Source organism: Vicugna pacos, chromosome 3 (assembly GCF_048564905.1).
Source record: "Vicugna pacos chromosome 3, VicPac4, whole genome shotgun sequence".
Lineage (NCBI taxonomy): Eukaryota > Metazoa > Chordata > Mammalia > Artiodactyla > Camelidae > Vicugna > Vicugna pacos.
Window position 1 is genome coordinate 66,867,770 of NC_132989.1, and position 24,719 is coordinate 66,892,488.

A 24,719-nucleotide genomic window follows, 5' to 3' on the forward strand; every position below is an offset into this window, starting at 1 on the left:
GCGGCAGGGCTGGGATTCAAATCAAGGTGTATCTGACCCTAAGCCCATGTTCTTAGCCACAAGATAAACTGTCTCCCTAATGAAAAACAATCCACTTAATATAAACAAGAACGTTGCAACTGACGTGTTTTCAGATATCTGCCCAATCTCCCATCTACTTACCTCCTCTTTGGGAACATGGGCTGTGGTAGCCGTGTTTATAGCACAAAATCTGCTCTCACGATCACATTTCACTAGTCTAGAAAGATAACTGGCCCAAGCTAAACCAGTTGGATTCTTTCTCCTTGGAATCTGGCATTATGCCTCTGACTTATTTGCTTAAACTGAGATGGTATGAACTTGGGAACTCAAGAGACTACTGCTGGTTAGCCATATTTGGCCACACCCACACCAAAACTAAGTAAGTCTGCTGAGCAAGAAAAGAATAAGCAGATGTTCAGAAAAACAGAGACAAGAGAGACAGAAAGTCTGAGACAGAAAGGTTATGACTTCCTGGGTTCCAGTCAGCTTTTTGGTTTCTAGTTCCAGACCCTCATGATAAAATTTTACCCTTGGATTCAGTGAGATACTATTGCAGTTTCCACCAAATAAATTCTCTTTTTAACCTAAACTAGTTTGAAATAGCTATGTGTTCCCTGGAACTGGAAGAGTCTTAAGGCAATTCTAAAATCACAATTTTAGTTCAATTATCTCAACATTCTCAGCACTTACATCATGTGTGTCATTGGTGTTAGGAAAAAACATAGTGTCAGCAATATTTTTAAGTCACTTGTTCTAAGAAATTACCCTAAGAGAGTAGAAAGAAAGGCTGTGGAAGTGGAAGTGGGAAGAGGGGAAAGAAGAAAAAGAAAGTCTTCATAGAAATATGCTTTGGAGAACTTTAAATGGAGGACTACCCATAGAGCATGAGAAAATTAGTTATTATAATAAAAATTCTGCCCTTTCTCATCAACTTTATTAGAAATATGTCAAATGTATTACAAATACATTAGACCAATGTTAGATAGAAAAACAATATTTTGTTTTCTCTTATAAAAAGAAAAAGTCCAGGCCAGGATATGCAGCTGAATTCATGCAGACTCATCACCGACATCTGCCTCCCTTCACATCCAAAGTCCCATTGAAATGCTAGGAAAAATTGTTTTCTGTTTAAAGAATGAAACCATAACAGCATTATGAAACAGGAAAATATGCCATCAACAGCCCAGAAGTTTTATGAAATTCCACGAAGAGAAAAAAACCAACTTGAATCTGAGTGGCAAGAAAATGAGAGCAGAGGAAACCACACACACAGACCCCTTGCAAAAGCGTGGTTCCCAGCTAGAGTGGCCTGAGACACAACAAGGCCAGAATCAACAAATACAAAGGACGGGAGCAGACAAGGGAAGGACCATCAGGGGCTTCCACTAAACAAGTGCCTTCAGAACATCTGAAGTTAGGTTCCTTCCCATCCCCCCCAGCATAAAGAAATGAAAGGCACCACGGGCAGTAGTGACATGCTCTCAGGTTACAGCCCAAGATCTGCCCTCTGCAGAAAGGGGGCCACCTTCCTGAGGAAGGCTTCTCATGAGGAAGCTGGACTCAGAGAGAACGGAGCTTGGCTCTACACCACACATCCACCGTAGACACAAGAGAGAACCAAAAAAGGAAAGGCACTGAGAAGGACTCGCAGTGAAACACACTATTAATTTTCTATTGTGTAACAAATTACCACAAGCTTAGTGGTTTACACAGCACGTATGTATTATCTCATAGTTTCTGTGGGTCACTTTAGCTAGATTCTCAGCTCAGAGTCTCACAAGGCTGCAATCAAGGTGCCAGTCAAGGTACATTCTCTTCTGGGGCCTTAAGGGGGAAGAACCCACTTCCCAGTTCATTCAGGCTGTAGGAAGAAGTCATTTTCTTGCAGTGATGGAACTCATGCAGTTTGCTTCTGGAAGGGTAGCAGAAAAGCATCTCTGACCTCAAGGAAGGCTCCCATCCCTCCTTGATTAAGTCGGTCCCACCCAGGAAAATCTCCCTTTTAATCAATTCAGAATCAACTGATTTAGGACTATAAGGACATCCGCAAAATCTTTCTTTTGCCCTGTACTGTAACCTAGTCAAGGGGGTGACTATCCTGTCTTGTTTGCTATATACTAGTAGCTGGTAGCAAGTCACAGTTTCCATCCATGCACACCTGAAGGGGATGGAACCACAGATGAGGGAGTCCCAGCCAACCTTCCTGCTGTCTGCCCCCATACCTGAGAAGGAAGCCTACACAAGTGACACAGACCCTACACTCAGTCACAGCATAAACCAAGGCCAGCCACCTGTAATAACCCTCGAGGTCCTTCATTCAGAAACAAAGGTCACTTGAGAAAACCAGTTCCCAAAAGACAGCAGCAGACAGCATGTCAGATGGCCCTAGTGACCCCTGCCTCCTGGTATTCATGTTCTTATGGAACCCCTTCCTCTTGACTGTGAGCTGGAGCAAGGTGACTTACTTCTAAGGGATAGAATACAGCAAAAGTGAGGGGATGGCACCTCCAAGCTCAGTTTACAAGGAGATTCATCTTACTCGCCTTCTCTTGCTATCTTGCTGGTTTGCACTGGGAGTCAGTGCCATGTTGTGAGCTGCTATATGGAGAGGCCCATATAGATGACACTGAGAGGCCCCCAACCAACAGCTGATGAGGAACTGAGGCTTCAGTCCAACAACTGGTAGGGAGTGAATCTAGCCAACAATCATGGGAGTGAACTTGGAAGCAGATCCTTCTCCTTCTGAGCCTTCAGAGGAGACTGCAGACCTGGCTGACACCTTGGTGGTTGCCTTGTGACCTTAGGGCAGAGGCACCCAGCTAAACTGTGCCTGGATTTCTGAACCCAGACACTGTGGGGGACAATATATTGTTAATTGTTTGAAGCACTGTGGAGTAAATTGTCAAGCAGCAGTAGATAATAAATGTAGTGTCAAATGAACAAGCAGAAAAGATACTAGAGAAACAAGGTTAATTCAGGCAACAGAGATTTATTATCTTCAGGGAGATATGGAAGGATATTAGAGCCAGAAGGCAAAAAGGGGCTGCCACAGAAAAGAAGTAATCAGATAACAGGAAGAGTTCTTGGAAACAGAAACGATAATTAAAATTTTACAGGTCAGTGAATGTGCTAACCAATAAACCAGACATGGCTGCAAACTAAGCTGCGTGGCTGCAGAGATAAAGAACACTGAACAAAAATACATACTGGAAATAGGAAACAAAAATTGAGCAGCACGGAATACAGATCCAAGAGGTCTAAAAATTATCTTATGGGAGTTTCAGAAGGGAAAAAACAGAGACTGCACTGGGGAAGAAATAGTTTAAGAAATCAAAAAAGGTTTCCTTGAACTGAATACGGTACAGCTCAAATAGAAAGGATAATCCAAATGCCAGAGAGGCTAAATGAAAAGAATTTCATACCCTGCCATACTCTGGCAAAATATCAGAGTTCTAAGGATAAAGAAAGATTACAAAAACTTCCAAAGAGAAACCACAGGTTAGCTAAAGAAAGCAAGTATCAAGCTGATGCACTTCGAATCGGTAATCTAGGATGCTAGAGGTCACAACAAAGAACTGAGGGAAACATATTTTGAACCTAAACTTCTACAACCAGGCAACCAATCAACCAAGTGCCAGTTCAAGACAGAGACAGTTTACTAACAACCACACTTACTATAGGAGAAAAATTATGCAGAAGTTTTCCAACTAAACAAAATAGAAAATAAAGATACAAGATGACATGGAGTGCAAGCATACAAACTTTTGATGAAGTAAAGGAAGCTAGAAAGAAATCAGAAATTAGTGCATGGAAGATTCTCCTTCAAGGAGCAAATATTCAATCGCACATGACTACATTTCATTCTCTGTGGAACTGAAGACCAGCCTCGATAGTTGGTACATAATATTCGTATAACCATGATGTAAATGCCCCTTACTGTTTTTTAATTTGCAGAATCAACACAGGCTTAATTAAATTTAGAGAGCAGAAAGTAAATGTTTAAAAGTTTATAAACAGAATAAATAATAATGAAAGTAATAAAACCTCAGGGTTAGAGTAGAGAAAAGAACAATAAAAACACATTAGACGTCTTAATTTAGTTTATCTTTCTTTATCTTTACTTTACTTTATCTTTATCTTAATTTATCTTTCAGAGATATCAGCAGAGATTCAATACATACTGCCCAAAGTTGATATATTAACAGAGGTTTAAGGATATTATTTTAAGACATAAAGTCAAAGAATTTAAGAGCCAAAAATAAGTAAATAACAAAAATAGGGGGGACAAAGGGAGGGGAGGGAAGAGGAATTGTAAGGATGTTAAATTCTTCATTTTTATAGCAGGAAGCCAATAATACTACCTAAAATTACTGAGTCAAGAAATAGACAAAAGGACTTCATAGAATATAATATATGAATGACTAATAAATATAGGAAAAAAGGTCCTACTTAATCAAAGAAATAAAAATTGTTCAGCAAATTTATCAAGAGTTTTGGAAAACAAAACTATTCAGTGCCTACAAAGATATAGTAAACTGGGTACTCCTGGAGTGAGCCGTCCAGGAGACTGTGTCACAATATGTATCAAGATAGTAATTTCACTTCTAATAATCTCACCCAAGGAAAACAAACATAGACTTGCACAAAGATAGTCAAAGAAACAAGATGTTCAGACATTAAAATAAATATAAGAAAATGGAAATGATCTAAATATACTTGTATATAATAAGAAAATGATTAAACAAGTAATAGTACATCTACACAAGGGAATGATACAAGCCATTAAAAATCATATTTTTAAGGAACATACCCAAGATCTACTAATAAATGAACAACAATGACAACAAAAACCCCAGGAGAATAAAATAAATATGATTTTGCACGCATATGCATGTAAATTCATATGCAGAGAGAGGAAACTACGTTCATCACAGCTATAAGGGATTAGGAAGAAGAGGAGAGAAAGAGAAAAAAACAGGCACTCCAAACACAAAAAGGAATTTTCTCTGGTTGGAGCAATTATGGATAATTTTAAATTACTTCTTTTGTTGCTTTTTTGTATTTTCCAACATCTCGATAATATTAGGCAGAACCTCCCCCCGACCATTACAAATCCTAATGGCAATTATTTACTCCGTGAGGTGGGATTATGTAATGTTTATTTCCTTCTTTACATGTTCCTGGGACTCCACATTCATTCTTTCACTCAATATTTATTGAATGTTATGTACCCAGACACTGTTCAAAGTACTGGATACATGAGTAAACAAAGTAGGGGGGAAAAAATCTGTGCCTTTGTGGTGTTTATACTGTAGTGCAAAGCAAAAGACAATAAAACAAATAAGAAAAATATATAGTATGTTACCAGGTGATGATTACCTTAAAGGAAAAAAGGGAGGAGTAAGATAGGAAGTGGAGGAGATGGGGTTACATCTTTCACCAGGGTGTGAGAGTGTCTCACTGAGAAGATGGCACTAGAGTAACGAGCTGGGGAAGCTGTGTGGCCGGCTGGGGGAAGAGCCTTCCAGGTAGAGGCAAGAGCAAGTGCAAAAGCCCTGTGGTGGGAGCAGGCCTGGCCTGTGTGGGGAATGGCAAGGTGGCCAGCATTGGAGGGAGTAAATGAGACGGAGAAGAGGGAAACAGGATTCTGATGCACATAGGGCCCTGTAGACCAATATAAAGTCTCAGGCTTTCTCACCCTGCATGAGATGCTGAGCTTTGATCAGAAGTGCGGCAAGATCTGACTTTTTAACAGGATCACAAACTGGCTGCTGTGATGAGAAAGGGCAGAGGGGAGCAGTGGAATACAAGGCGAGAAGGGAGACCAGAAGGAGGTTTTGCAATAATCCGGGCAAAAGATGTTAAAGATTAGTCCAGCCCCTAGGCTGGGCCTGGCACAGAACAGTCATTCAAATGAAGTCATGGCCAAAAGGAAAATGTCATCTAATATGACTTCTTTTGTATGGTTTATTTTCTTCATAAGATAATTTTCATTTCTCATCAGTTTTAAGTCATTCAATGTATTTCATTGGTAGTAGTAGTTTACTACTCTGATGGGGATATCCTCTCAACTTTAAACCACAACGCTTTCTTTTTATACCCCACTAGTAAATAAAAGTCTACACCGGACTGCGTTAAATCAACTGAAAATGCATGCATGGTGAGAATTTTCCACGTGTGAGAATTTTCAGAGCATTGTTATTTCTATTCTACTGTATTTCCAATATATGTTTTATCTGATTAAATCTTCCAGTAACAAGATAATGCTTAAGTTTGAGTTTTTGCCTAATCTATTCATTATTTCCATTTTGTCTTTTTTTGTTGTTACTTAGTTTAACTTTCAACAGGAAAAAATGGTTTCTCACTGCCAAGGGAAATAATAAAAATAAACCATATAAATCAACACAATGAAAGCCAAACTAATCCAATGAGTACCAACAGACGGCAGTTTGAGGTGCATATATGGGAGTAAAATATTCACATGCAATATTTATAATCAAAACCAAACCACCGTTACTCCATTTAGGAGAGAAGGAAATATTCCAGAAGAATCCTTGAACAGCCCAGAGAAGAGGCACAGTATAAAATTATAGGCCTTAATTATTTTTATAGAAGGGGAAAAATTATATTAGCTTAGCAAGGAATTGCTAGAATTTCATCCTAGTTATTTCGATTGAAGACATATTTGCTAATGAGAGATACATATATAAAATGCTAGATATATGGTAATTATAATATTATATGTTATATAAATATATTATATAATATTATAAATATATTATATAAATATATAAATAACATAAATTTATAATATAAAACTGTATAAATTTGTATATAATATATAAACTATATAAATTATAAATATATATTATATACAATATTATTATCATTATAAACATAATTATAAACATAATTATAAACATACATAATAATACTATTATAATTAAAACATAATTATAATATTATAATTAGCATATATATCTAGCATATCACAGAGCGAGCGAGCGAGCGAGAGAGAGAGAGAGAGAGAGAGAGTGCTATAGTAAAATCCAAACGGAAAAGTCATGTAACAGGTAACTGAAGAAAAATTCCCACTAGCTCCAGGATTATGCTCAGTTTTATTGAGAAAACTTTCGAATCAGCATTTCTCATATCACAGTGTCTTTGAGAATTGGGAAAATCCAGTCCTGGATGACAGTGGTGCAGTTCCTGTGTAAGCAATATTTGTCTGAGCACAGGCAGCAGTGCCCTGATCCAAGCACGACCAGGCCTCCGTAGCATCATTCATGGCCACTTTAGCATTGCTACCTTTCATTTTTCTGGCTCTCAAATTCTCTTACATCAATAGCTCCACACCACTGGCTAATCAAAACATTTTTCAGGTATCACACTAATGTGAGGTTCTAGCACTAGCTCACTCTCATAATCTCTTTTCTTTCTACACACAGGATCTCCTCTAAGCTGCCCCCTTTACAATGAGTGAAAACTCAAGCATCTCTGTTAGAAGAGACCAAAAAGAGTAAAGATTAAAGTTCCCTGTTTGAAACACTGCTCCTTCTTTCCAGGTCACAGTTGTGGTTCACTACTTCAACATTTGACTAACTTTGGGACATGTGGAAAGTTGTCAATAATCTTTAAAGCACAATGAAATATAAAAAACAAGAAAAATATTGTTTTAAGTAAATATAACAGAAAGTCAATAATGGTAAAGTTATTATTTTGGTACAAAGACATTTTAAGGAACGCTTCTAAAGTTAAATACATTTTATAGTGCCAGACTACAAAACTGAGGAATATGTCTTGTATCACAGTTCATATTGATTCTTTCCTAATACTGAGACTTTTACTTCTTTACAAGTATGCACAAATAGGTATTGGTAGAATTCTCTTTATTATTATCAAAAATTCTTTAGCAAGAATATATTTCTAACTATATTCATTAAACACAAATGGATTAAAGGGGTTTATAAATTCTCATATTTAATTTCCACTAGGAAGACTATAGGCAAAACAGCAATGGAAACAGGTGTTGGTGGGGCTGTGGAGAAATTGGAACCCTCATACGATGCTCGTGGAAGTGTAAAGTGGCACAGCCATGGGGAAGACAGTCTGGCAGTTCCTCTAAAATCTTAGAGTTACCATATGATTCAATAATTCTACTCCTGGGAACATACTCAAGAGAATTGAAAACATATGCCCACACAAAAACTTGAACACAAATATTCATACCAGCATTGTTTCTAACAGCAAAAAGTAGAAACGAGCCAAATGTCTATCAGCTGATGAATGGATAAATAGAATGTGGTACATCCATACAATGGAATAGCATTTATCCATTAAAAGGAATGGAAGACTGATTATGCTACAATATGGATGAAACTTGGTAACATTACACAAAGTGAAAGAAGACAGACACATGAGGCTTACATGAGTCCATTTATATGAAATGTCCAGAATGGGCAAATCCAGAGACAGCAAGTAGATTAGCAGTTGATGAGGGCTGAGGGAATCGGGGAAAAGGGAGTAACTGCTAATGGACATGGGCATGGACATTCTTTCTTAGATGTTGAAAATGTTCTAGAATTAGATTGTATAGCTGTGTGAATATACCAAGAACCACTAAATTGTACACTTTAAAATGGTGGATTTTATAGTATGTGAATTATATCTCAATTTTTTAAATAATAATGTTCTTAAAGAGCAATAGAACAACCTCCCCCCAAAAGCAATAATTTCACTGCATTATAATTCAGAAACTCTTCATGTCAAAAAATGCCACAGATGTTAGTACAAGACAAAAAAAAGACATGGGGGAATTTACAACAAATACAAAAGACAGATAATATCTTTGTCATACAAAGAGCTCATACACAAATTGATAAGAAAAACAGCAACAGGAAAAACGGGGAAATAAACACGAAATAAAAATTCATATAGGAAACAGAGACTAACAATAACAACAGAAAAAATTGTCAATCTCACCAATAATCAAAGAAATGCTCATTACACCAAGATACCATTTTCCACTCATCAATATAATGATTTTTAAACAATAATTCCAGCTTTCTCATGCCCTCATGGAGTAAAGCTGGACACACAATTCTGAAAAGCAATTTGGCACTAAGCCAGGAGCAGGGGATAAGAGACAAGCAGGACATGTCGATGCTGAAGGAATTCAGGCTGACAGAGAGAGTCAGGCAAGCAAATCAATGCAACAATCCCATAGGTGCTTTGAGAGAAATAAGGGGTTACAGAGGGGACTCACAGAAGGGAATGGTCAGCCCTTCCTAGACGGGGAGGAAGAGGATCCGGGAAGATGTGCAGACGTCTGAGAGCTGAGTCCTGAAAGACGAGTTGGAGTTACTTAGGCTTAAGGGACATCCCCGCACATTAGAATTCCTGTCTGTGGTGCTACAGCTGGCGCCCAGGGCACAAGGGGAGGGAGTGGCAGGAGAGGATCACAAAGCTCAGCTCAGGAGGGTCCCGTCCTTGCTCGGACTGGCTCACTGCACCCCCGAACTCAGTGGGGAGGTAGTAAATATCAGCTGAAGGAACAAATAATTTTTTTCTTAAAAGCAACATGAGAGACCATTATACTGTTCTCTCTACCCTGTTTAAATTTTTCTACAATAAGAAGAAAATTGAATTTAATAACTAAAATAACTAAACGTAACCCTGGAGTTCTTCCAGCAGACCAGATGTTTTCTTCAGAAAGGGCATTCTGGTAATCGTGTGGAGGATAGATTAGAAGAAGGAAAATTTGGAAGAGAGACAGGTGATGAACCTGAGCAATAAGTAGCCCAGGCAACCGCCGTCGACGTGGAGAGCCCTGGAGACCAGATGTTCCAGGGGTCAAATCCACAAGTGCAGCTGATTGGATGTGAACAGTGAGGAGGGTGCAAGGTGACATCCCGCTGTCTTGAGTGAGCAACTGTTCCTTAGGAAGGAAGAAGGGGGCAAGAAGCCAGTTTGAGACAAATTAGTTTGGTTTTGGACTTACTGAGTATCAGGTAACTCTGAGCACACAGGAGAGTGCACAGGCCTGACCTGCATTTGAACTCCAGCTCTGCCATCACTAGATCGGTGGCCCTCAGGAGGTTATTTCATCCAAGACCTCAGACTCAGCGGGGAGAGCACCACCTACTTCACGAGTTATTGTGACCATTACATGAAAAGAGTACATGGTGCACACAGCACAGTAGCCAGCCGAAGAAGGGACGCTCCACCCAAGCGGTGGAAGCCTGGGGAGTGGACGCCAGGTAAGGAGAGAAGAAGGGCCTGCGGAGCAGTGACATATAAAGGAAAAGGACAGAACATGAGGGGCAGTGAAAGGGGATGAGAAAAATGATCAAAGGAGTAGAAGAAGAATCAGGAGTGAGTGGTGTCATAGAAGTAAGAGAGAATTTCAAGAAAAGATTTTGGTCATAGAGACCCAAATGCAATGATGTCAAAAAAATATATCACAAAACTCCCCAAATCATTATAAAAGGAAAGTTGAGAATTATGTGAGTAGTAAATAAAGAGTATGTAACCATATAATCTATCTATCTATCTATCTACACATATGCAAATACGTAGGAAAACTAAACAGATTGTTACTAGTAAATACCTTTAGGCTGTAAGTGAGCTTGGGGAATGTCAGGGGAGGGAGGGAGGATATGAATGGAAAATAACTTTCACTCTCCACCTTTTTGCACTGTTTGGATTTTCTTTTTTAGACGTGTATTTATATGTATTACTTGAGTCATTCAAAAATAAGTATTAAATATAAATGGAAAGTTGAGGTTATATAAGGAAAGAAAAGCTTGGAAAGTCCTTGCTGACTCAGGTGACAGCTGCTTCAACAGGGTAGAGACAGAAACGTATCGCCAAGGGCTGAGAAGGGAGCAGGGGCTGGGACTAGACGGAGAACCACAAAACCATTTCTCCCCGTAGTCCGGCAGCTAGAGGAGGGTGCAGGACCATGAGGGGCTTTTCTGGTTTATTTGAAGAAGGGAGAGACTAAAGGAGCATCAAAGAACACAAGGAAAAAGTCAAGGTGAGTGCGATGGGGGAGAGAGGAGGCTCAGGTAAACAGATTAGAACCGTAAAAGAGAAACAGAGTAACTTAGGGAGCAAGAAAATCAGGGAAGAGGCTCATGGTAGAGATCTTCCTTGCACCAGAGATGGTCCTGGGGGGCCCTCCTGCAGGGGAGCCCATGTGCATATGAGGATGTGAACCATCTGCTCCGTGAGGGAAGACACAGGTCGCACTGCACTGTAAGCCCGATGCTGAAGGAGGGAGCCAGGTATTTGAAGCAAAAACACTGTGACCAGGACCAGGAAAGATAACCGACAGGTAAAAGTATTAACAAAGGGCTGAAAATAAGAATGTTCAAACAAGGACCTACTGTATAGCACAGGGAACTATATTCATTGTCTTGAAATAACATATAATGGAAAAGAATCTGAATATATATATATATACATACACACACACACACACAAAAATGTATAACTGAATCACTTTGCTGTACACCCAAAACTTAACACTGTAGATCAGCTACACTTCCATTAAAAAAAATTTTTGTTTAAAGACAGTTCAAGCCTAACTTTCCCCTATAGAGAGCAAGTTCTACCATCAACCAAGCCAGTCTTTCACAGTCCACAAACATAGCACCCCTTTTCTTTTGTATTGCACTGTTCAAACTCTAAGGGAAAAAATGCTGAAGTCTCTTTCATCGTGGCAAATCTGGAGGCAAAAGCCTGACAGACGTTCTTAGTAAAGAAATACAGGCTCTCAAACAAACTTTTTAACAGGGATAGTCTTACTGCTACAAGAAGAATACACAACATGGCCTTGGGATTGCTTTGCGCTATAGCATCACTGCTCATTTCTGATTTTCTAGCCCTGTGGTTTTGCTGGGATACATAAAGCATTTTCAGCTTTTCTATGTAATCTCTCTTCTGATTTGTGAGGGATTGCTCCTTGCACATTCTACCATGTGCTGATTTTATGGGGATGATATGATACACACAGTGGCCTTTAGTGTCGGACAGATTTTGTATTGCACACTTTGCTCTAAATTAAGCCTCTATCCAAGTAAAGAGAATGAGGTTACAAGCATTTGTGTTTGGTGTAGTTACCATGGGGATGTGCATGTGTGTGCATGCGCGTGCGCGCTGGGGGAAGTGGGGAAGAGACTGGGAAGGAAAGAGAGGGAGAGAGAGACTATGAACAGCAGGCTGCCCCTGGCACATGTAATCAAAAAGACTACAGATAAAAGCAGACCCAAAAGGCTGGATTAGAGCTTTCTTTAGTGAACAAGAAGACAGGCCTAATTGAAAAATCTTATCTAGAGGATTAAATCTCTCCACTCATCAAGTTCAAAACTGGCAGGGTGAAGGAAAAGGGCTATGTCAAGCCGAACTAAAGCCGACGTGAGCTTTATGGGATGGGACCATACGCCCAATTCCTTGTTCTCTTGCAAATACCCTCCCTGTTGAGGAAAACCTAAGAGCCACCTGCCACAGGCACACACCAAAGGAGGGAAAGAGCATTGAGGTAGGGTGTTGAGTTTCGCTTGGAGAAATTGGAAAGCTGGCAGTAGGACCGTCTCAAACACTGAAAGTATAAGCCAGAGCTGTGCAGGGTGACAAAAAGCCACACTCTCCTTGGTGTGGACAGTGGGCGTAACATTCTCCACGCAGCCCTGACCCTCATTCTCTCACACCTTACATACCAAGGCGCAGGGAGAGCCACCAGTGTGCGTGGCTCCCCACTGCCCCTTCCAGGACATCACACTCTCCAACTTCCTGCAGAAGCCCTTCCTGCCAGTGTTCGTCATCTCTATCCCACAACCCTGCTCTCACTCATCATCTCTCCTCCCAGGGAGTGACACCATTCAAGCTGGGGACCTGAGAGATGTGTGAGATGCCACCCTGTTCTAATACTGCCCACATCCAGGTGGTCACAAGTTCCTTTGAAGTCTACTCCCTCCTACTCTGGGACACCCTCCACCTACTTCTCTTCCCAACTGTCACAGACCAGGTTTTTCAGGTCCTGTGCTCAGGCCAGAATGGGAAGAGCCTTGGTACCTCGTACATCTGGCTCCTCTTCCAGGCCATGACTACCTTCTGATTGTCAAGGCTCCCCAAGACTCCCCTTGACTCCAGCAGATGAAACGTGGAAAACACTGATGTGGACGTCTTTTCAGCCAGTGAGCCTGAAAGACCAACTGGATCAGTGTTTTTGACTGTCCTAACGTCTACAATTACGTTTACCATGGTGGACAGATATGGACGAGAACAAAGAAACATTAGGTTATTGGAAATGTCCAAGGTTCCATACCCAACTCCCAAACCATTTATAGAACAGCACAGACTTCATTACTACTAAAATACTCTGGCCTTACCTCATCCAGACAAAAACAAGACTGAGCCTTGCTAGCAGCTTCCCATGAACTGGTGCCAGTAATATGTGATGAAGTGATATTTTAAATGTGCCAGTTTTGAGAAATGTAGTTTCGAACAATTTCAAGCAAAACAGTAAAACAAGCTTCTTGGGCCAGGTCAAAGCTTCAAAATGAGAATGTTAATTTCCACAAAGATGTCTTTTCTCAGGAAGATAACATGCAACTTGACATGCCAGAAAATGACCTAAAGATCCTCTGAAGGCAAATTGGGGCAAGTAGATTTAGCTCTGAGGTACAAAAGCCAGCCTCAAGGATGTGATTTTCATGCACCAAAGATAAAACATCCAGGCCAGTACCGAGAAACATTTCAGGAAAAGAGCAATGATCAAGAGAAGGATTCTGCGCAGTCCCTGTTTCTATGTAGTATCTGCAGAAGGATCTGTAGCTCAGAAAAGAACTAGTCTCAGGCTAAAATAGTCATCAGTTAATCCAAAGCTCAGACTTAAAAAGAGGGATGAATAATACCACAATTATTGAACACTGTCCATTAAAAAGGCAGCAGGACCAAATTAATGCCATCAGACCGTCCTCTAAAGGCAGTGTTTAGTCAACCAACCAGCTGTTTAACTAGCACAAGGCCACGCAAAAGTGGCTGACAAATCCTATCTCTGAATCAGCTTCATTCACCTTCTGGCTCTGCTCACGTCTAAACAAAGTCAGGATGAATTTCACAGACCCAAGTTTACACCCAAAACTCAACTTAATGAAACTTCAATAAAAAGTTATTATCTTCCCTGATTTAGAAAATAAAAGTTTAAGAAGCATCTCAATGCAAAAAGTCAAAGATGAGAACTCAGGTATAAAGCAGTCAAATTAAAAGGAAATCATCAAAGAACCCAGTCCTGGACCTTAAGTCAAAGTAAAAGCAAATCTAATGGACCAAAAGTCAGGACATCAGGAAAAAAGATCAATTATTAACCACATATTCAAAGCCAAAAGAGAAGAGAATTTTCACCATTCGATTACCTAAGCCACTAAAGTGATTTCTAAAATCTATCGTTTTAGAATCTATGTCAATGGTTTCCTGACAAGATCATGCAAGCCTTGGATTGAACATATGTCAATCAATACCAAACAGTTACTGACCTACTTCCATAAATATGACAAAATTTTCATGGTATACAAAAACACCTCTTACTTGAAATTTTACCACTTTTAAAGTAATCCATACTCTATTTGGTTCACTACAATATTTGCTTGGCAACTACAAAGGCATTTAGGCTACTAGTGATGTCTGGCTCTTCTGAAAGGAAAAAGATGAGCAATTACACGTTTTAAATTATTTACTTCATTTTAACTCCCAGGTAGAAAGGAACAGAAATAGTCACAAAGATGGTGTCTGGAAATGACCCAAGGGCTCTACCTTGCCAACTTGATATTTCTGTCTCCTTTGAAGACCTGATCTTCCACCACAGTGAGTCAGTCTGCATTAGTCCTAAGTCTGGAGCAACACCCTCAAGTAGAGACACCGAGAGCGAAGACAGCCGAACAATGTGCCTGGATCACGATGTTGGCAAGCTGCCCTCGGAGGCCCCCTTGGAGAGCAGTATTTGGTCACCGACACTGTGCATCTCAGAGAAACATTTTGGAGGGGTGGAAAGAAAAGGAACTGAAATTTTTCGCAAATAAACTACTCTCAGCTCTGACTTCACATTAATCCATTTTCATCTTTGAATTAGAGGAAGAGAAAAAGTAATAGAAGAGGGAAAGACTAAAGAAAAAAAAGAGACAGTGATGAAGAGAAGCACAAGAGACACTGGTTGAAGGTTCCCAAGTCAGGGAGACCTGGTTTTACATCCCAGCCCGGCCGTTGAACAACTTTGGCCAATCTGCTTAATCGTCATGAACCTCTGTTTTCTCATTTGTAAAATGGAGTTAATAATACTCTACTGGGTAGTCAGGAGGAATAAAAAAAGACAAGTATGTAATGCACTTAGCATGCTGCCTGCCAGGGAGCAGGTGATCAATGTAAAGTAGCTGAAGAAAGAAGAGCGGAGAAGGGAAAAAAGTCTCCAGGGTTCAAAAACCATCCTAAACTCACTGTTGACAAATATCTTATTCTCTTTATAATCAATCTGAAAACATTTCCTGATGATCTACTACAGAATCAGTACTGCGCAGTATTCAGAAATGACTGTGCCCCCATCATCCTCCTCACTCTCAAGGAGCATCAATCCAGCTCAGGAAACAGAATCCGACATGTGAAGTATGTAAAAAATAACCTGAATTGTCTCAAACTGTTAAACATTCCACATGCGGTACGGCAAGCACTTCAGCCATTCAGAGAAGGGGGCCAGTGGGCACGGACTTGTCAGGGAGTGTCCGAGAGTGGGTGGTAGAGACGTGAATGGACTTCTAGGAGAAGCCGGGGGTAAGGGGGCATGTCCAGTAAAGAAAAAGTCATGTGTCCCAGCCTGAGTTTTGCTCTGAATCACCAGGGACCTGAGCAGGGACATGGAGTGAGGAGAGCCTGGGTTAGGGCAGGACAGGCGAGCATGGGTCCATTAGACCCAAAAATGGACAGGACTTCAGAATTGAGTATGAAAAATAAAAGAGAGGGGTCTGCCTGCATCCCTTTTGGACTTCTTATTCCCATTTAGGCTGAGTGTGCTCATTTCCACCTCCCTAGTATTTCTCAGGAGGAAGCAGAAGCACACTCTTCTATTTCCCTAGGGAGACACTGGCGTCACCTTTCCCAGTAACCAGGCTGCACAGGGCAGGGCTTACAAGTGCAGGCTCGGCTGGGTCCGTGTCCCAGCTCTGCCACTCACTAGCGGTGCGACCTCAAGCAAGTAAACCAACCTTCCAGGCCTCAGAGTCCTTCTCTGTAAAAGGGGGGTGATTATGATATGCCTCTCACAGACTGCTGAGAGGATGAGTGAATCAATACATTTAACAGATTCCTTAACTGAGAAGCACTAAGAACAGTGCTCGGCACGTAGAAGCAATTCCCGTGTTCAATAATTATCATTATTATTATTCTATTACCTTTTATCTTGAGCTAGAATATATACCCACAGAAAGCACAAAGAATCATCTCACACAGGACTAAGGAGGCGGTGCCAAGAGGAAACACGTTTTGGAATTGCAAGTTCTTCCGAAACTACCACCAACGGTGAACCCCCGATGCAAGACCCAGACAACCTAGGATCACACTGAGGATTTGCATCCATACCTGGCTTGGTGAATGGCCTCCATCCACTCTTTACCGTCCTGCTCCTCCTCACAGCGCAGCTCTAGTGGTTTCTGACCCTCGTGACCGAAAAGAACAGTAAAGTAATACTGGAAAGAAAAACAAAAAGTTACGTTTTATTTTTCAAGCACAACAACATAACACAGTAGTTTTCTACAAAGGGTATGTATTTACAAAATGCATTCACATCACATAAATCATATTTCAAAATGTAATAATAACACTCCCAGTCCACTTGGCATTGACTCTGCACTAGAAGATACCACAGGTTGCATCTTATCACCCCTCAATGAGATTCAACTCACAGTATCTCCGATACAGAAAAGGTATTTGATAAAATTCTACACAAACATACAATTAAAATGCCTGGCAAGCCAGAAGGAGAAATTTCTGAGCCTGGTAAAGGATATCCACCAAACACATACCACAAACATTTTACCTAATGATGAACTATTATAAGCAAACCTTCTCAAATCAAAAATAAGGAAAAAACAGCAATTATCATCACTTCTATTAACCAATTCTGTCTGGAGGGCAACATAGAAAAATAAAGGAAAAAAGAAATGGAAAGCAAGGGAAAAAATCATTTTGCACAGATGATGTAAGTGTCTATATAAAAAATTCACTGAAAAACTATTAAGAACATCCAACAAAATTGCTGGATATAAAATCACTGTACAAAAATCTATTGCACTTTGGTACAATATCAACAAATAGGAAACTTAACTTTGAAAACACTGCATTTGCAATAATAGCAAAGAAGTATAAATAGCTGAAGAACTTAAGAAAATAAATGTATCGCCTCTAAACAGTAAATTAATCTGTCATTTTAATGTTTTCCAATAAAATGACCAACAGGTTTACTTTGGGTGGAATTTGACAAAGCGAATCTAGAATATGAGCCAGGGACAGGAGAAGCTGTCACTTTAAACCAGTCTACTGGAGGCTAGACGTATTAATTACCAAACTGAGACTGTCTGGAAAGGAAGTATAACTGGAGAACTTTTTTTTATGAGAATGATCAGCAAATACACCAGGCCTGCCTAAGACTTCATCCTGGGGCACAAAAAGAATCAGCACCACACAGCTGCTCTGAGACGGAAAACCAAAGACAAAATCCAAGTTCTTTCTGACGTCCTACCTTCCCACTGCTCCCCCCAAACTTCTGAGTATTCAGTGTGACTGTTACGTACTCATTTTCTTCAAATGAATTAAAAACCTCAGGACAAAAGCTTTTAATCTATAAAAAATATCGAATCACTATGTTGTACACCTGTAACTAATATATTATAAACCAACTATACTTCAGTTAAAAAAAAAACTTCAGGACCATAGTCCTAGAGATAGATTCCAAAAAATCGTAGCATTTTCAGCACAATTTTACAAACAAGGAAGAAATTGGCTAAAAGACTTCTCATGTTACCTGTGCATAAATCATCAGCCAAATGAGGACACGCCTCTGAGATAATCCACCGCCCTTCCTCACGGACAGTCCTGAGCCTCATAAATGACAAGCTGTCTTTAATCCTTAAACCTCTTGTCTAGCCAGAAGCCTAACTGCTATGAACTAGGGGGAAATGCCACTGAGAATGGGAAAAATTCAGCTTAGCACTATATTCAGTAAAGCTCCATTTAAATTTGAGAGGAAAAGAGTCAAAACTCAACCAAATAACAAATCAGTGGCTTAAAGGGCAATCCTATAAGTGACGGCATTTCAGAAGCCGCTGGCTACCATCCAAGGGCAGATGCCCAGTCCAGGAAGAGGAAATACTTAATGAATCTGATGTCCCAAGGCTGCAACCAGCACCTCAACAGCAGCCGCTGCTCGGGAAGCCAATTAAAAGCCACCTTTAAAAGCCAGCAAGGTCGTCATATTAGCAGAGTACATCCAAAAGTTAGCCCATGTCTCGGGCCTAACAGTGACGGACAGTTTTGAGAAGTACAGGTTATGTATCCAGGACTTTGCTTAACAAATTCTGCTCGACCACCAATAATCAAACACCACCTCTCCATGTACCTGCAAATTATTCAACTTAAGCCACTCATCAAAAAGTTTTCTTTGTGCATTCTGGCCTCATTCTGATATGAGCCCAGTATGCCACGGATCTTCGTGTAGGACCTGAGGCTTCAGAGGTCCCCTTGGGAACCAAAAGCATCAGCGGTCACCCTCGATGGTACTCTGTGACCTCTGACCTGCCCCACAGCAGGAAACGAGAGGAGAAGTTCCAAAGTACTGGGTTATCATCAAGTGCAAGGAAGAATTAAAACAGTGATGACCTTGTTTATGTCTTTACATGCAGCATCTACAGTGGCAGTGAGCTTCCCTTCTTTTTCTCCCTGGATCGTTTCATCTGGTCCCAAATCTATTTCTCCAGGCAGATCCTCTCCCGGTGCGAGCCACATATTTCTCCCATTAGCCAGCACTTCAATCATGTCCAAGACTGAATTCATTCATCACCTTCCTTCCCTCCCTCCCACCCCCTAATGCTCATCCTCCTTCTCCTGCCTTCACAACTATTCCTTCTCGCCTTGTGCTTTCTCTGCCACGTGTGTCTTTATCCAGCAGGTGCCCCAACTAGGAACCCCAAACCCTCAACTTCCTCCTCTTATCAGCCCCACGTTTGGTTTCACCACTGCTCCCCCCCGACTCTCTTCCGGCTTTTATCCCTCACTAGATTACTGTTTCAGCTCTGTCACGGATGACAGATATGACAGGTTTGAAATACTTTCCAGTTGAGGTGGCTTTAATCTCACAGCTCATCTCTCTCCTTCCTTATATCCTGGCTGCTACTATAGCCCAAAGTGGGAGGTTAACAGCCTCTCTGGAAGGAGGACTGGAAGACCTAGGGGAAGTCTCAGTGAGTTGGGAACACAAGGAGAAAGGTGGATAGGAGTGGCCTAAGTCGACAGAGAAAGCAGAAGGCAGCAGAGACACATATGGTACAGCTCCTTCCCACTTGGGCCTAAAGTCCCAGGAAGGGTGAGGATTTAAAACAGCAGATGACAAAGCCAAAAACTGAGGAGCCTCTGTACCACCTTCCCTTTGGAGCCCTAGAGAAGGTCATCTCACAGAATGGCCTCTTCCCCAGCCCTTACCCTCAGGACAACATGAAGTGGTGACCCCATGGGTAGTGACCGTATCATGTAAATCAATAAAACTGGTGGCACACCACTTAAGTAAAGAAAGGGTCTATCCAGAGCCTCCCTAGCTTCCAAGTGGGGTGGACATCCCCAAGACTACCATGGAGGACTGGGGAGGGCAGGGGGCTTACAGACCTCTTGCGGGGGCAGGTATCAAACCCCAGAAAGAGCCATGGTGGTTTTATGTAAGTAAAATGGGCAACCAGGCCCTGACTGACCTGAGAATGGACTACAAGTCACAGCAGCCACACACTTCAGCAACAGATGCCAAGAGGCAACTGAGGTGAAGCCAGAATAATGCCAGACCCCAGTGAGCACCAGCAAAGACCGCCCCCCAGCCTCTCTCTCTCTCACACACACACACACACACACACACACACACACACGATCTCAAGGATGTGTGAGCCACCCCTTACTGAGTCACCATCTTAGTGAGGCACAGAAAAAAGAATGAATTGCCTTTTACATGACTGGAGCAGACTGAATTTACTACTCTCAGCTAAATGCAGGTTCTTTTTTCTCCACTTATTAAGTGAAGAGGGGGTCTAAAGGAGAAAGTCCGGTCAACTTCAGAAAAATATTTTCTTTGCACATCTAAGTATAGTGAGGATAAATCTGCAATTCTGCCTGCAATCTTACCCAACTCCCTCCAGCCCAAACAGTGTGGCCAGAGTTCTTTCTAAAAGATAAATCTGAGCTTTTGTGTCTGTTTACAAACCCTCGCTGGTATTCTTAAACTTCTAAAGAGCAAATCTTGTGCAGGCTGAAAATACCCTTCACAAACTGGCCTCTTTCTCCGTTTTTAACCTCATTTCTGCCTCTTTCTTCTGATGTATGCCACGCTCCAGCCAATCAACCCGTCACTCCCCCAAGAAGACAAGCTCTTTCCTCAGCCTCATGCTACTGATAGAGCTGGGTCTTGGGAGTCATCAGACCTGGATGTGAATCCTGACTCCTCCAAGTGTGGTAACTCGAGTTAGGAGACCTTGGGCAAGTCATGTAACCTTCTGAGACTGAGTCTCCTCATGGGCAAAATGAGGACAATGATATAGACCTTCCAGGATTGAATCAACTGACATGCAGTGCCTGGCACCCCAAAGGCACTTCACAAATGTTAATTTCCTTCTCTCTCAATGTCTCTCTATGATTTTCTTCACCTCTAGTCCCTCCTCCACCTGCAAATTCTTACTGAACTTTCGTGACTCATCAGGAAGCATCAATTCCTCTATGAATCTTTCCCAGGCACCTTCTGGCAAAAAGGAGTCACTCTCTCCTGCGTTTCAGTAACCCAGTGCACACTGCTCACATAGCTTTAGAGTTGTCCATGCATGTGTCTCTCTCTTTGCAGGACTTGTCCTTTTGTACCCTTGATCCTAGCACTGTGCTGGGCACACACATATCCCAACAATGTTTGGTGAATAAATGATCATCAGTAAAGAAACATGAGCTATAGTTAACCTAATAAATTTGCTTCAAACAGCCACACATGATAATCAAGGTAGACATCCAGAGAAAAGATTTTAAAGGACTCCTAAAGCTATCAAGTGTATAGTTTTATCATAAGATGAAAGATAGAACATTATGATTATTTTCACAACCCACTAGAAGAGCAATAAGAACAGGCACTATAGTTTGGCAGGTTCACCAAAGGGTCCTTCCTCTTACCTACATTGACCATAAAATGCCAGAAAGACAATGTAACGAGCAGATTTAGTAAATTTAAGTGTTCAGGGTCTTATTGGTATCCATTGTAGCTTTATATGAATTTTCATTTTTCAATTGTCTGGTTTTTATTATGAGTTTGCTGCTGTTTATGCTATGTGTTTTTGCAGAAAGAACAAATGTAACCCAATATGAGAACACAAGCTCACTCAAAACTCTGGTCCTTAAGCTTCTGCAAGTCAGAAGCAAGTTTATAGGCCTAAGAGTGGCAACTGCTGGGGGCTGGTATTACGGGACCACTTCCACTTGCCACATTTCTAGATTGTTTGAATCATTTACAATAAACACATATAGCTATATAGCCAACAAAAATATGTCCATTCCATTTTTAAACTGTTTGAGCCATTTACAATAAACACATACAGTTAGATAATCAACAATAAAGATATTATCCATCGTTAAAACTATGTCTAGGTCTTTATACTACTACTTATATACCCAGAGAAAGTCAATGATGTTGGTCAAGTCAGTGATGTTCAGAAGAAAATTAAAAACCACTGTGGGTTTTCTTAAAGTACATGGCAGAAAAATAATCTCTTTTTTATGTATTATTACTGTGCCATATGTATTATTACTTTGATGGCACTTCGGGGTTTTTAATTATTGTGTATGTTGTTGAAAATTTTCAGCTTTAGGTTAAGAGAACTAAAACCAACCCTCTCTGCAGCCTTTGGGGCAGAAATTCCTCCTCGAGTCCTCCTCCTGCACTTGGCCCGTCTGGGAGGGCTGGGAGCCGCCCTACCGGAACTCGCCATGGTCTTCTCCTCTCTGGTCGCAAGATTTCTGATCCTGCACCTCAAACACTGGATGGAAATGGATGCCTCCCAAATGTTCCCAGCGTGGTGACTTAACGGACATGGGGCTAGTGATCATGATAACATAGCAGCCTGGAGTGGCAGTGCCTCTGGGACCAGAGCATGCTCTAAAGCCAGGCAAAGCTCTCCATCTCCACCTGGGCTTTGGGATCTGGGCTTCCTAGTCTCCAGGAATGTGAATAATACTACTAAGTGGCCCTGTGCCTCCCAGAGCCTATTTCTCCCTCAGCAGCCCCACAGGTTGCTATGACCATCAATCCCAGTCAGAAGGGAGACTCCAAGTGTCTCTGGATGTGCAGATGGATGAAAACCATGGACAGCAATTCTCCTCTATGGTGCATTTCCAAAGCAATAACAAAGTCTATGCTCATGTCAATCTTGCTATGATTCATGACCTCCTCCTCTTTCTCCCTTTTCCCTTTTCTTCTTTCTGTAACTGCCTGTATCATGGAAATGAAATACATTTTAAATATCTAATATCCCATACAGTGATAAGACTGAGCTTTATGTGCCCTCATATTAATTTTCACTCCCAGGGGTTTAACTTCACCCAACCTGACGACTATCTTTAGCATTCACGGGAATGTCAGTAAGTGTTCCCGGCACATGAGTGGCCCCCACGTAAGAGAAAAGGATCTCACCCCTGAGCCCGAGAGGCACAGACAGATCCTCTAAATGTGATTTGCTGCCGTCGCCCTGGCCGTGTGTGAGAGAGAGATAAGAGAAGACAGGCTGAAAATAACAGCAAGGTGGGCATAAAAAAGGGGGAAATACTTCATGTTTCTTGATACCATCTCCTCCCCTCCTCCCCAGGCACTCCTACTCTTTTGTACTTCCTGACATTGAAATGTTACTTACAAGGGACTTCTCTGCCCCCTGCATCTGGTCACCACTATGCCAGCCGGGGGGCGGGGGAGGGGGGTGGCACTCACTGAACAAGAAAAGCCTGCAGCGTTATATCCTGGACCCAGCACCATCGGTCTCTAGAAGAGAAAGCATTTCACTCTCCTCCCTCAGTGACTGTTTTTGTATAGTGGGATTATTTCTTGACCACAGCTCTATCTCATGGGTACTTTCAGCTCCAAAGAAGATTTTGTGTAAATTAAAGGAGACAGATTTTCCAACTACTTTATAGATTCCATCTTTTCATATCATGGTTATATGTTGAAGCTCATTCTTTGTCATTATGTGTCAAATCTCCCAACTACTTCCTCCAGGTCTTCTTAAGAACAAAGACCTGAGATGCTGAAGGCTTTCCCCCTCCCTCTTGGTTCGCTTTCTTTTCAACTCTGAGATTCAGAGGTCTTGCCATGGGCACATTCGCTTCAGTACAAGCCAACCTCAGAAAGTCATGTCACATCTGAGTAAGCAGTGTGGTTCAGCAGAAAGAGCCCCAGGCTAGAAGAGGTGACACCAGGATTCTGTCCTGCCTCCAGTGACACAGTGTGAACTCTGGCAAGTTCCTCTTGTGCTTAGTTTGTTCTTGGACCAAGTGAAGACAAGGCCACCTTTCCTCCTAACCCCAGGGTGAAGATCAAACGCAGTAACACACATCAGCGTGTCTTGAAGAGCAGGACGCGTGTCTTGTCATTACTGTGGTGTGGGGACTGCCAGATCTCACCAGGAAACCAGTCCCCTCTAGCCTGCCTAGGACACCAGGCTTGTTCCAGCTCTGCAGAACTGAGTAATTTGAGTGTTCCTCCTGCTTTCTCCCCACTGCTTTCCTCAGATAAAAGTGCATGGGGAGAAAAAAGAAAAGAATGCATTATAATTATGAACCAACACATTGGGTACTTGGTAATTAAGAAGAGGTCATACTGTTTTTTATTATGGTGGTTGTTTGTTGGTTGTTTTGCTCTTGTGGATTTTTTTGTGGTCGTTTGTTAGTCATGATAAAAAGATTTCTAATTTTCCCAAAGGCTTAGAGAGGAGTTGTATTTTGAAGCTTCAATGCCATGCAAGAATTTGCTGAATGATTTGTCCCAACAGAAGCCAACACATAGACTGTAAACTTGAAACTATGAATAAAACAGAGTATTAGCATGCATAAAATCCACCCTCTGCTACAGTATTAGCATTTAAGAACTGCCTCAGAATATATTCTTCTATTAAACATATTTAAATGGACAAGAATTTAGCTTAGAATTCAGCTCAAGGAGTAAAAGTTTAACTGGCTCCTACTCTGGTTTTCTACCGCAACAGGAAAAATACATTATGTCCGGCTTCCAAATTTCACAAAGAAGTAAGTCAAATTAAACTGTACCAAGGTGGTCAGAAAACCTGTCATTTTAAGACTGGCTAAAAGAACTTGATATATTTGGTGATTCTTCAAATCTTTGAAAGGTTATCACACAAAAATTGGGACAGAGAAAC

General features: G+C 41.2%; 1 protein-coding gene across 2 annotated transcripts in view; it reads right to left on the minus strand.

Annotated features, from left to right (window-relative positions):
* Positions 1–24,719, minus strand: part of RASGRF2 (Ras protein specific guanine nucleotide releasing factor 2) — a 203,873-nt gene that overhangs the window by 129,337 nt on the left and 49,817 nt on the right. For both annotated transcript variants that reach the window (XM_031674454.2, XM_031674449.2), the window contains exon 2: positions 16,651–16,757. In XM_031674454.2, coding sequence (XP_031530314.2) covers positions 16,651–16,757 — 107 coding nt within the window. The remainder of the gene's footprint in view (positions 1–16,650; positions 16,758–24,719) is intronic.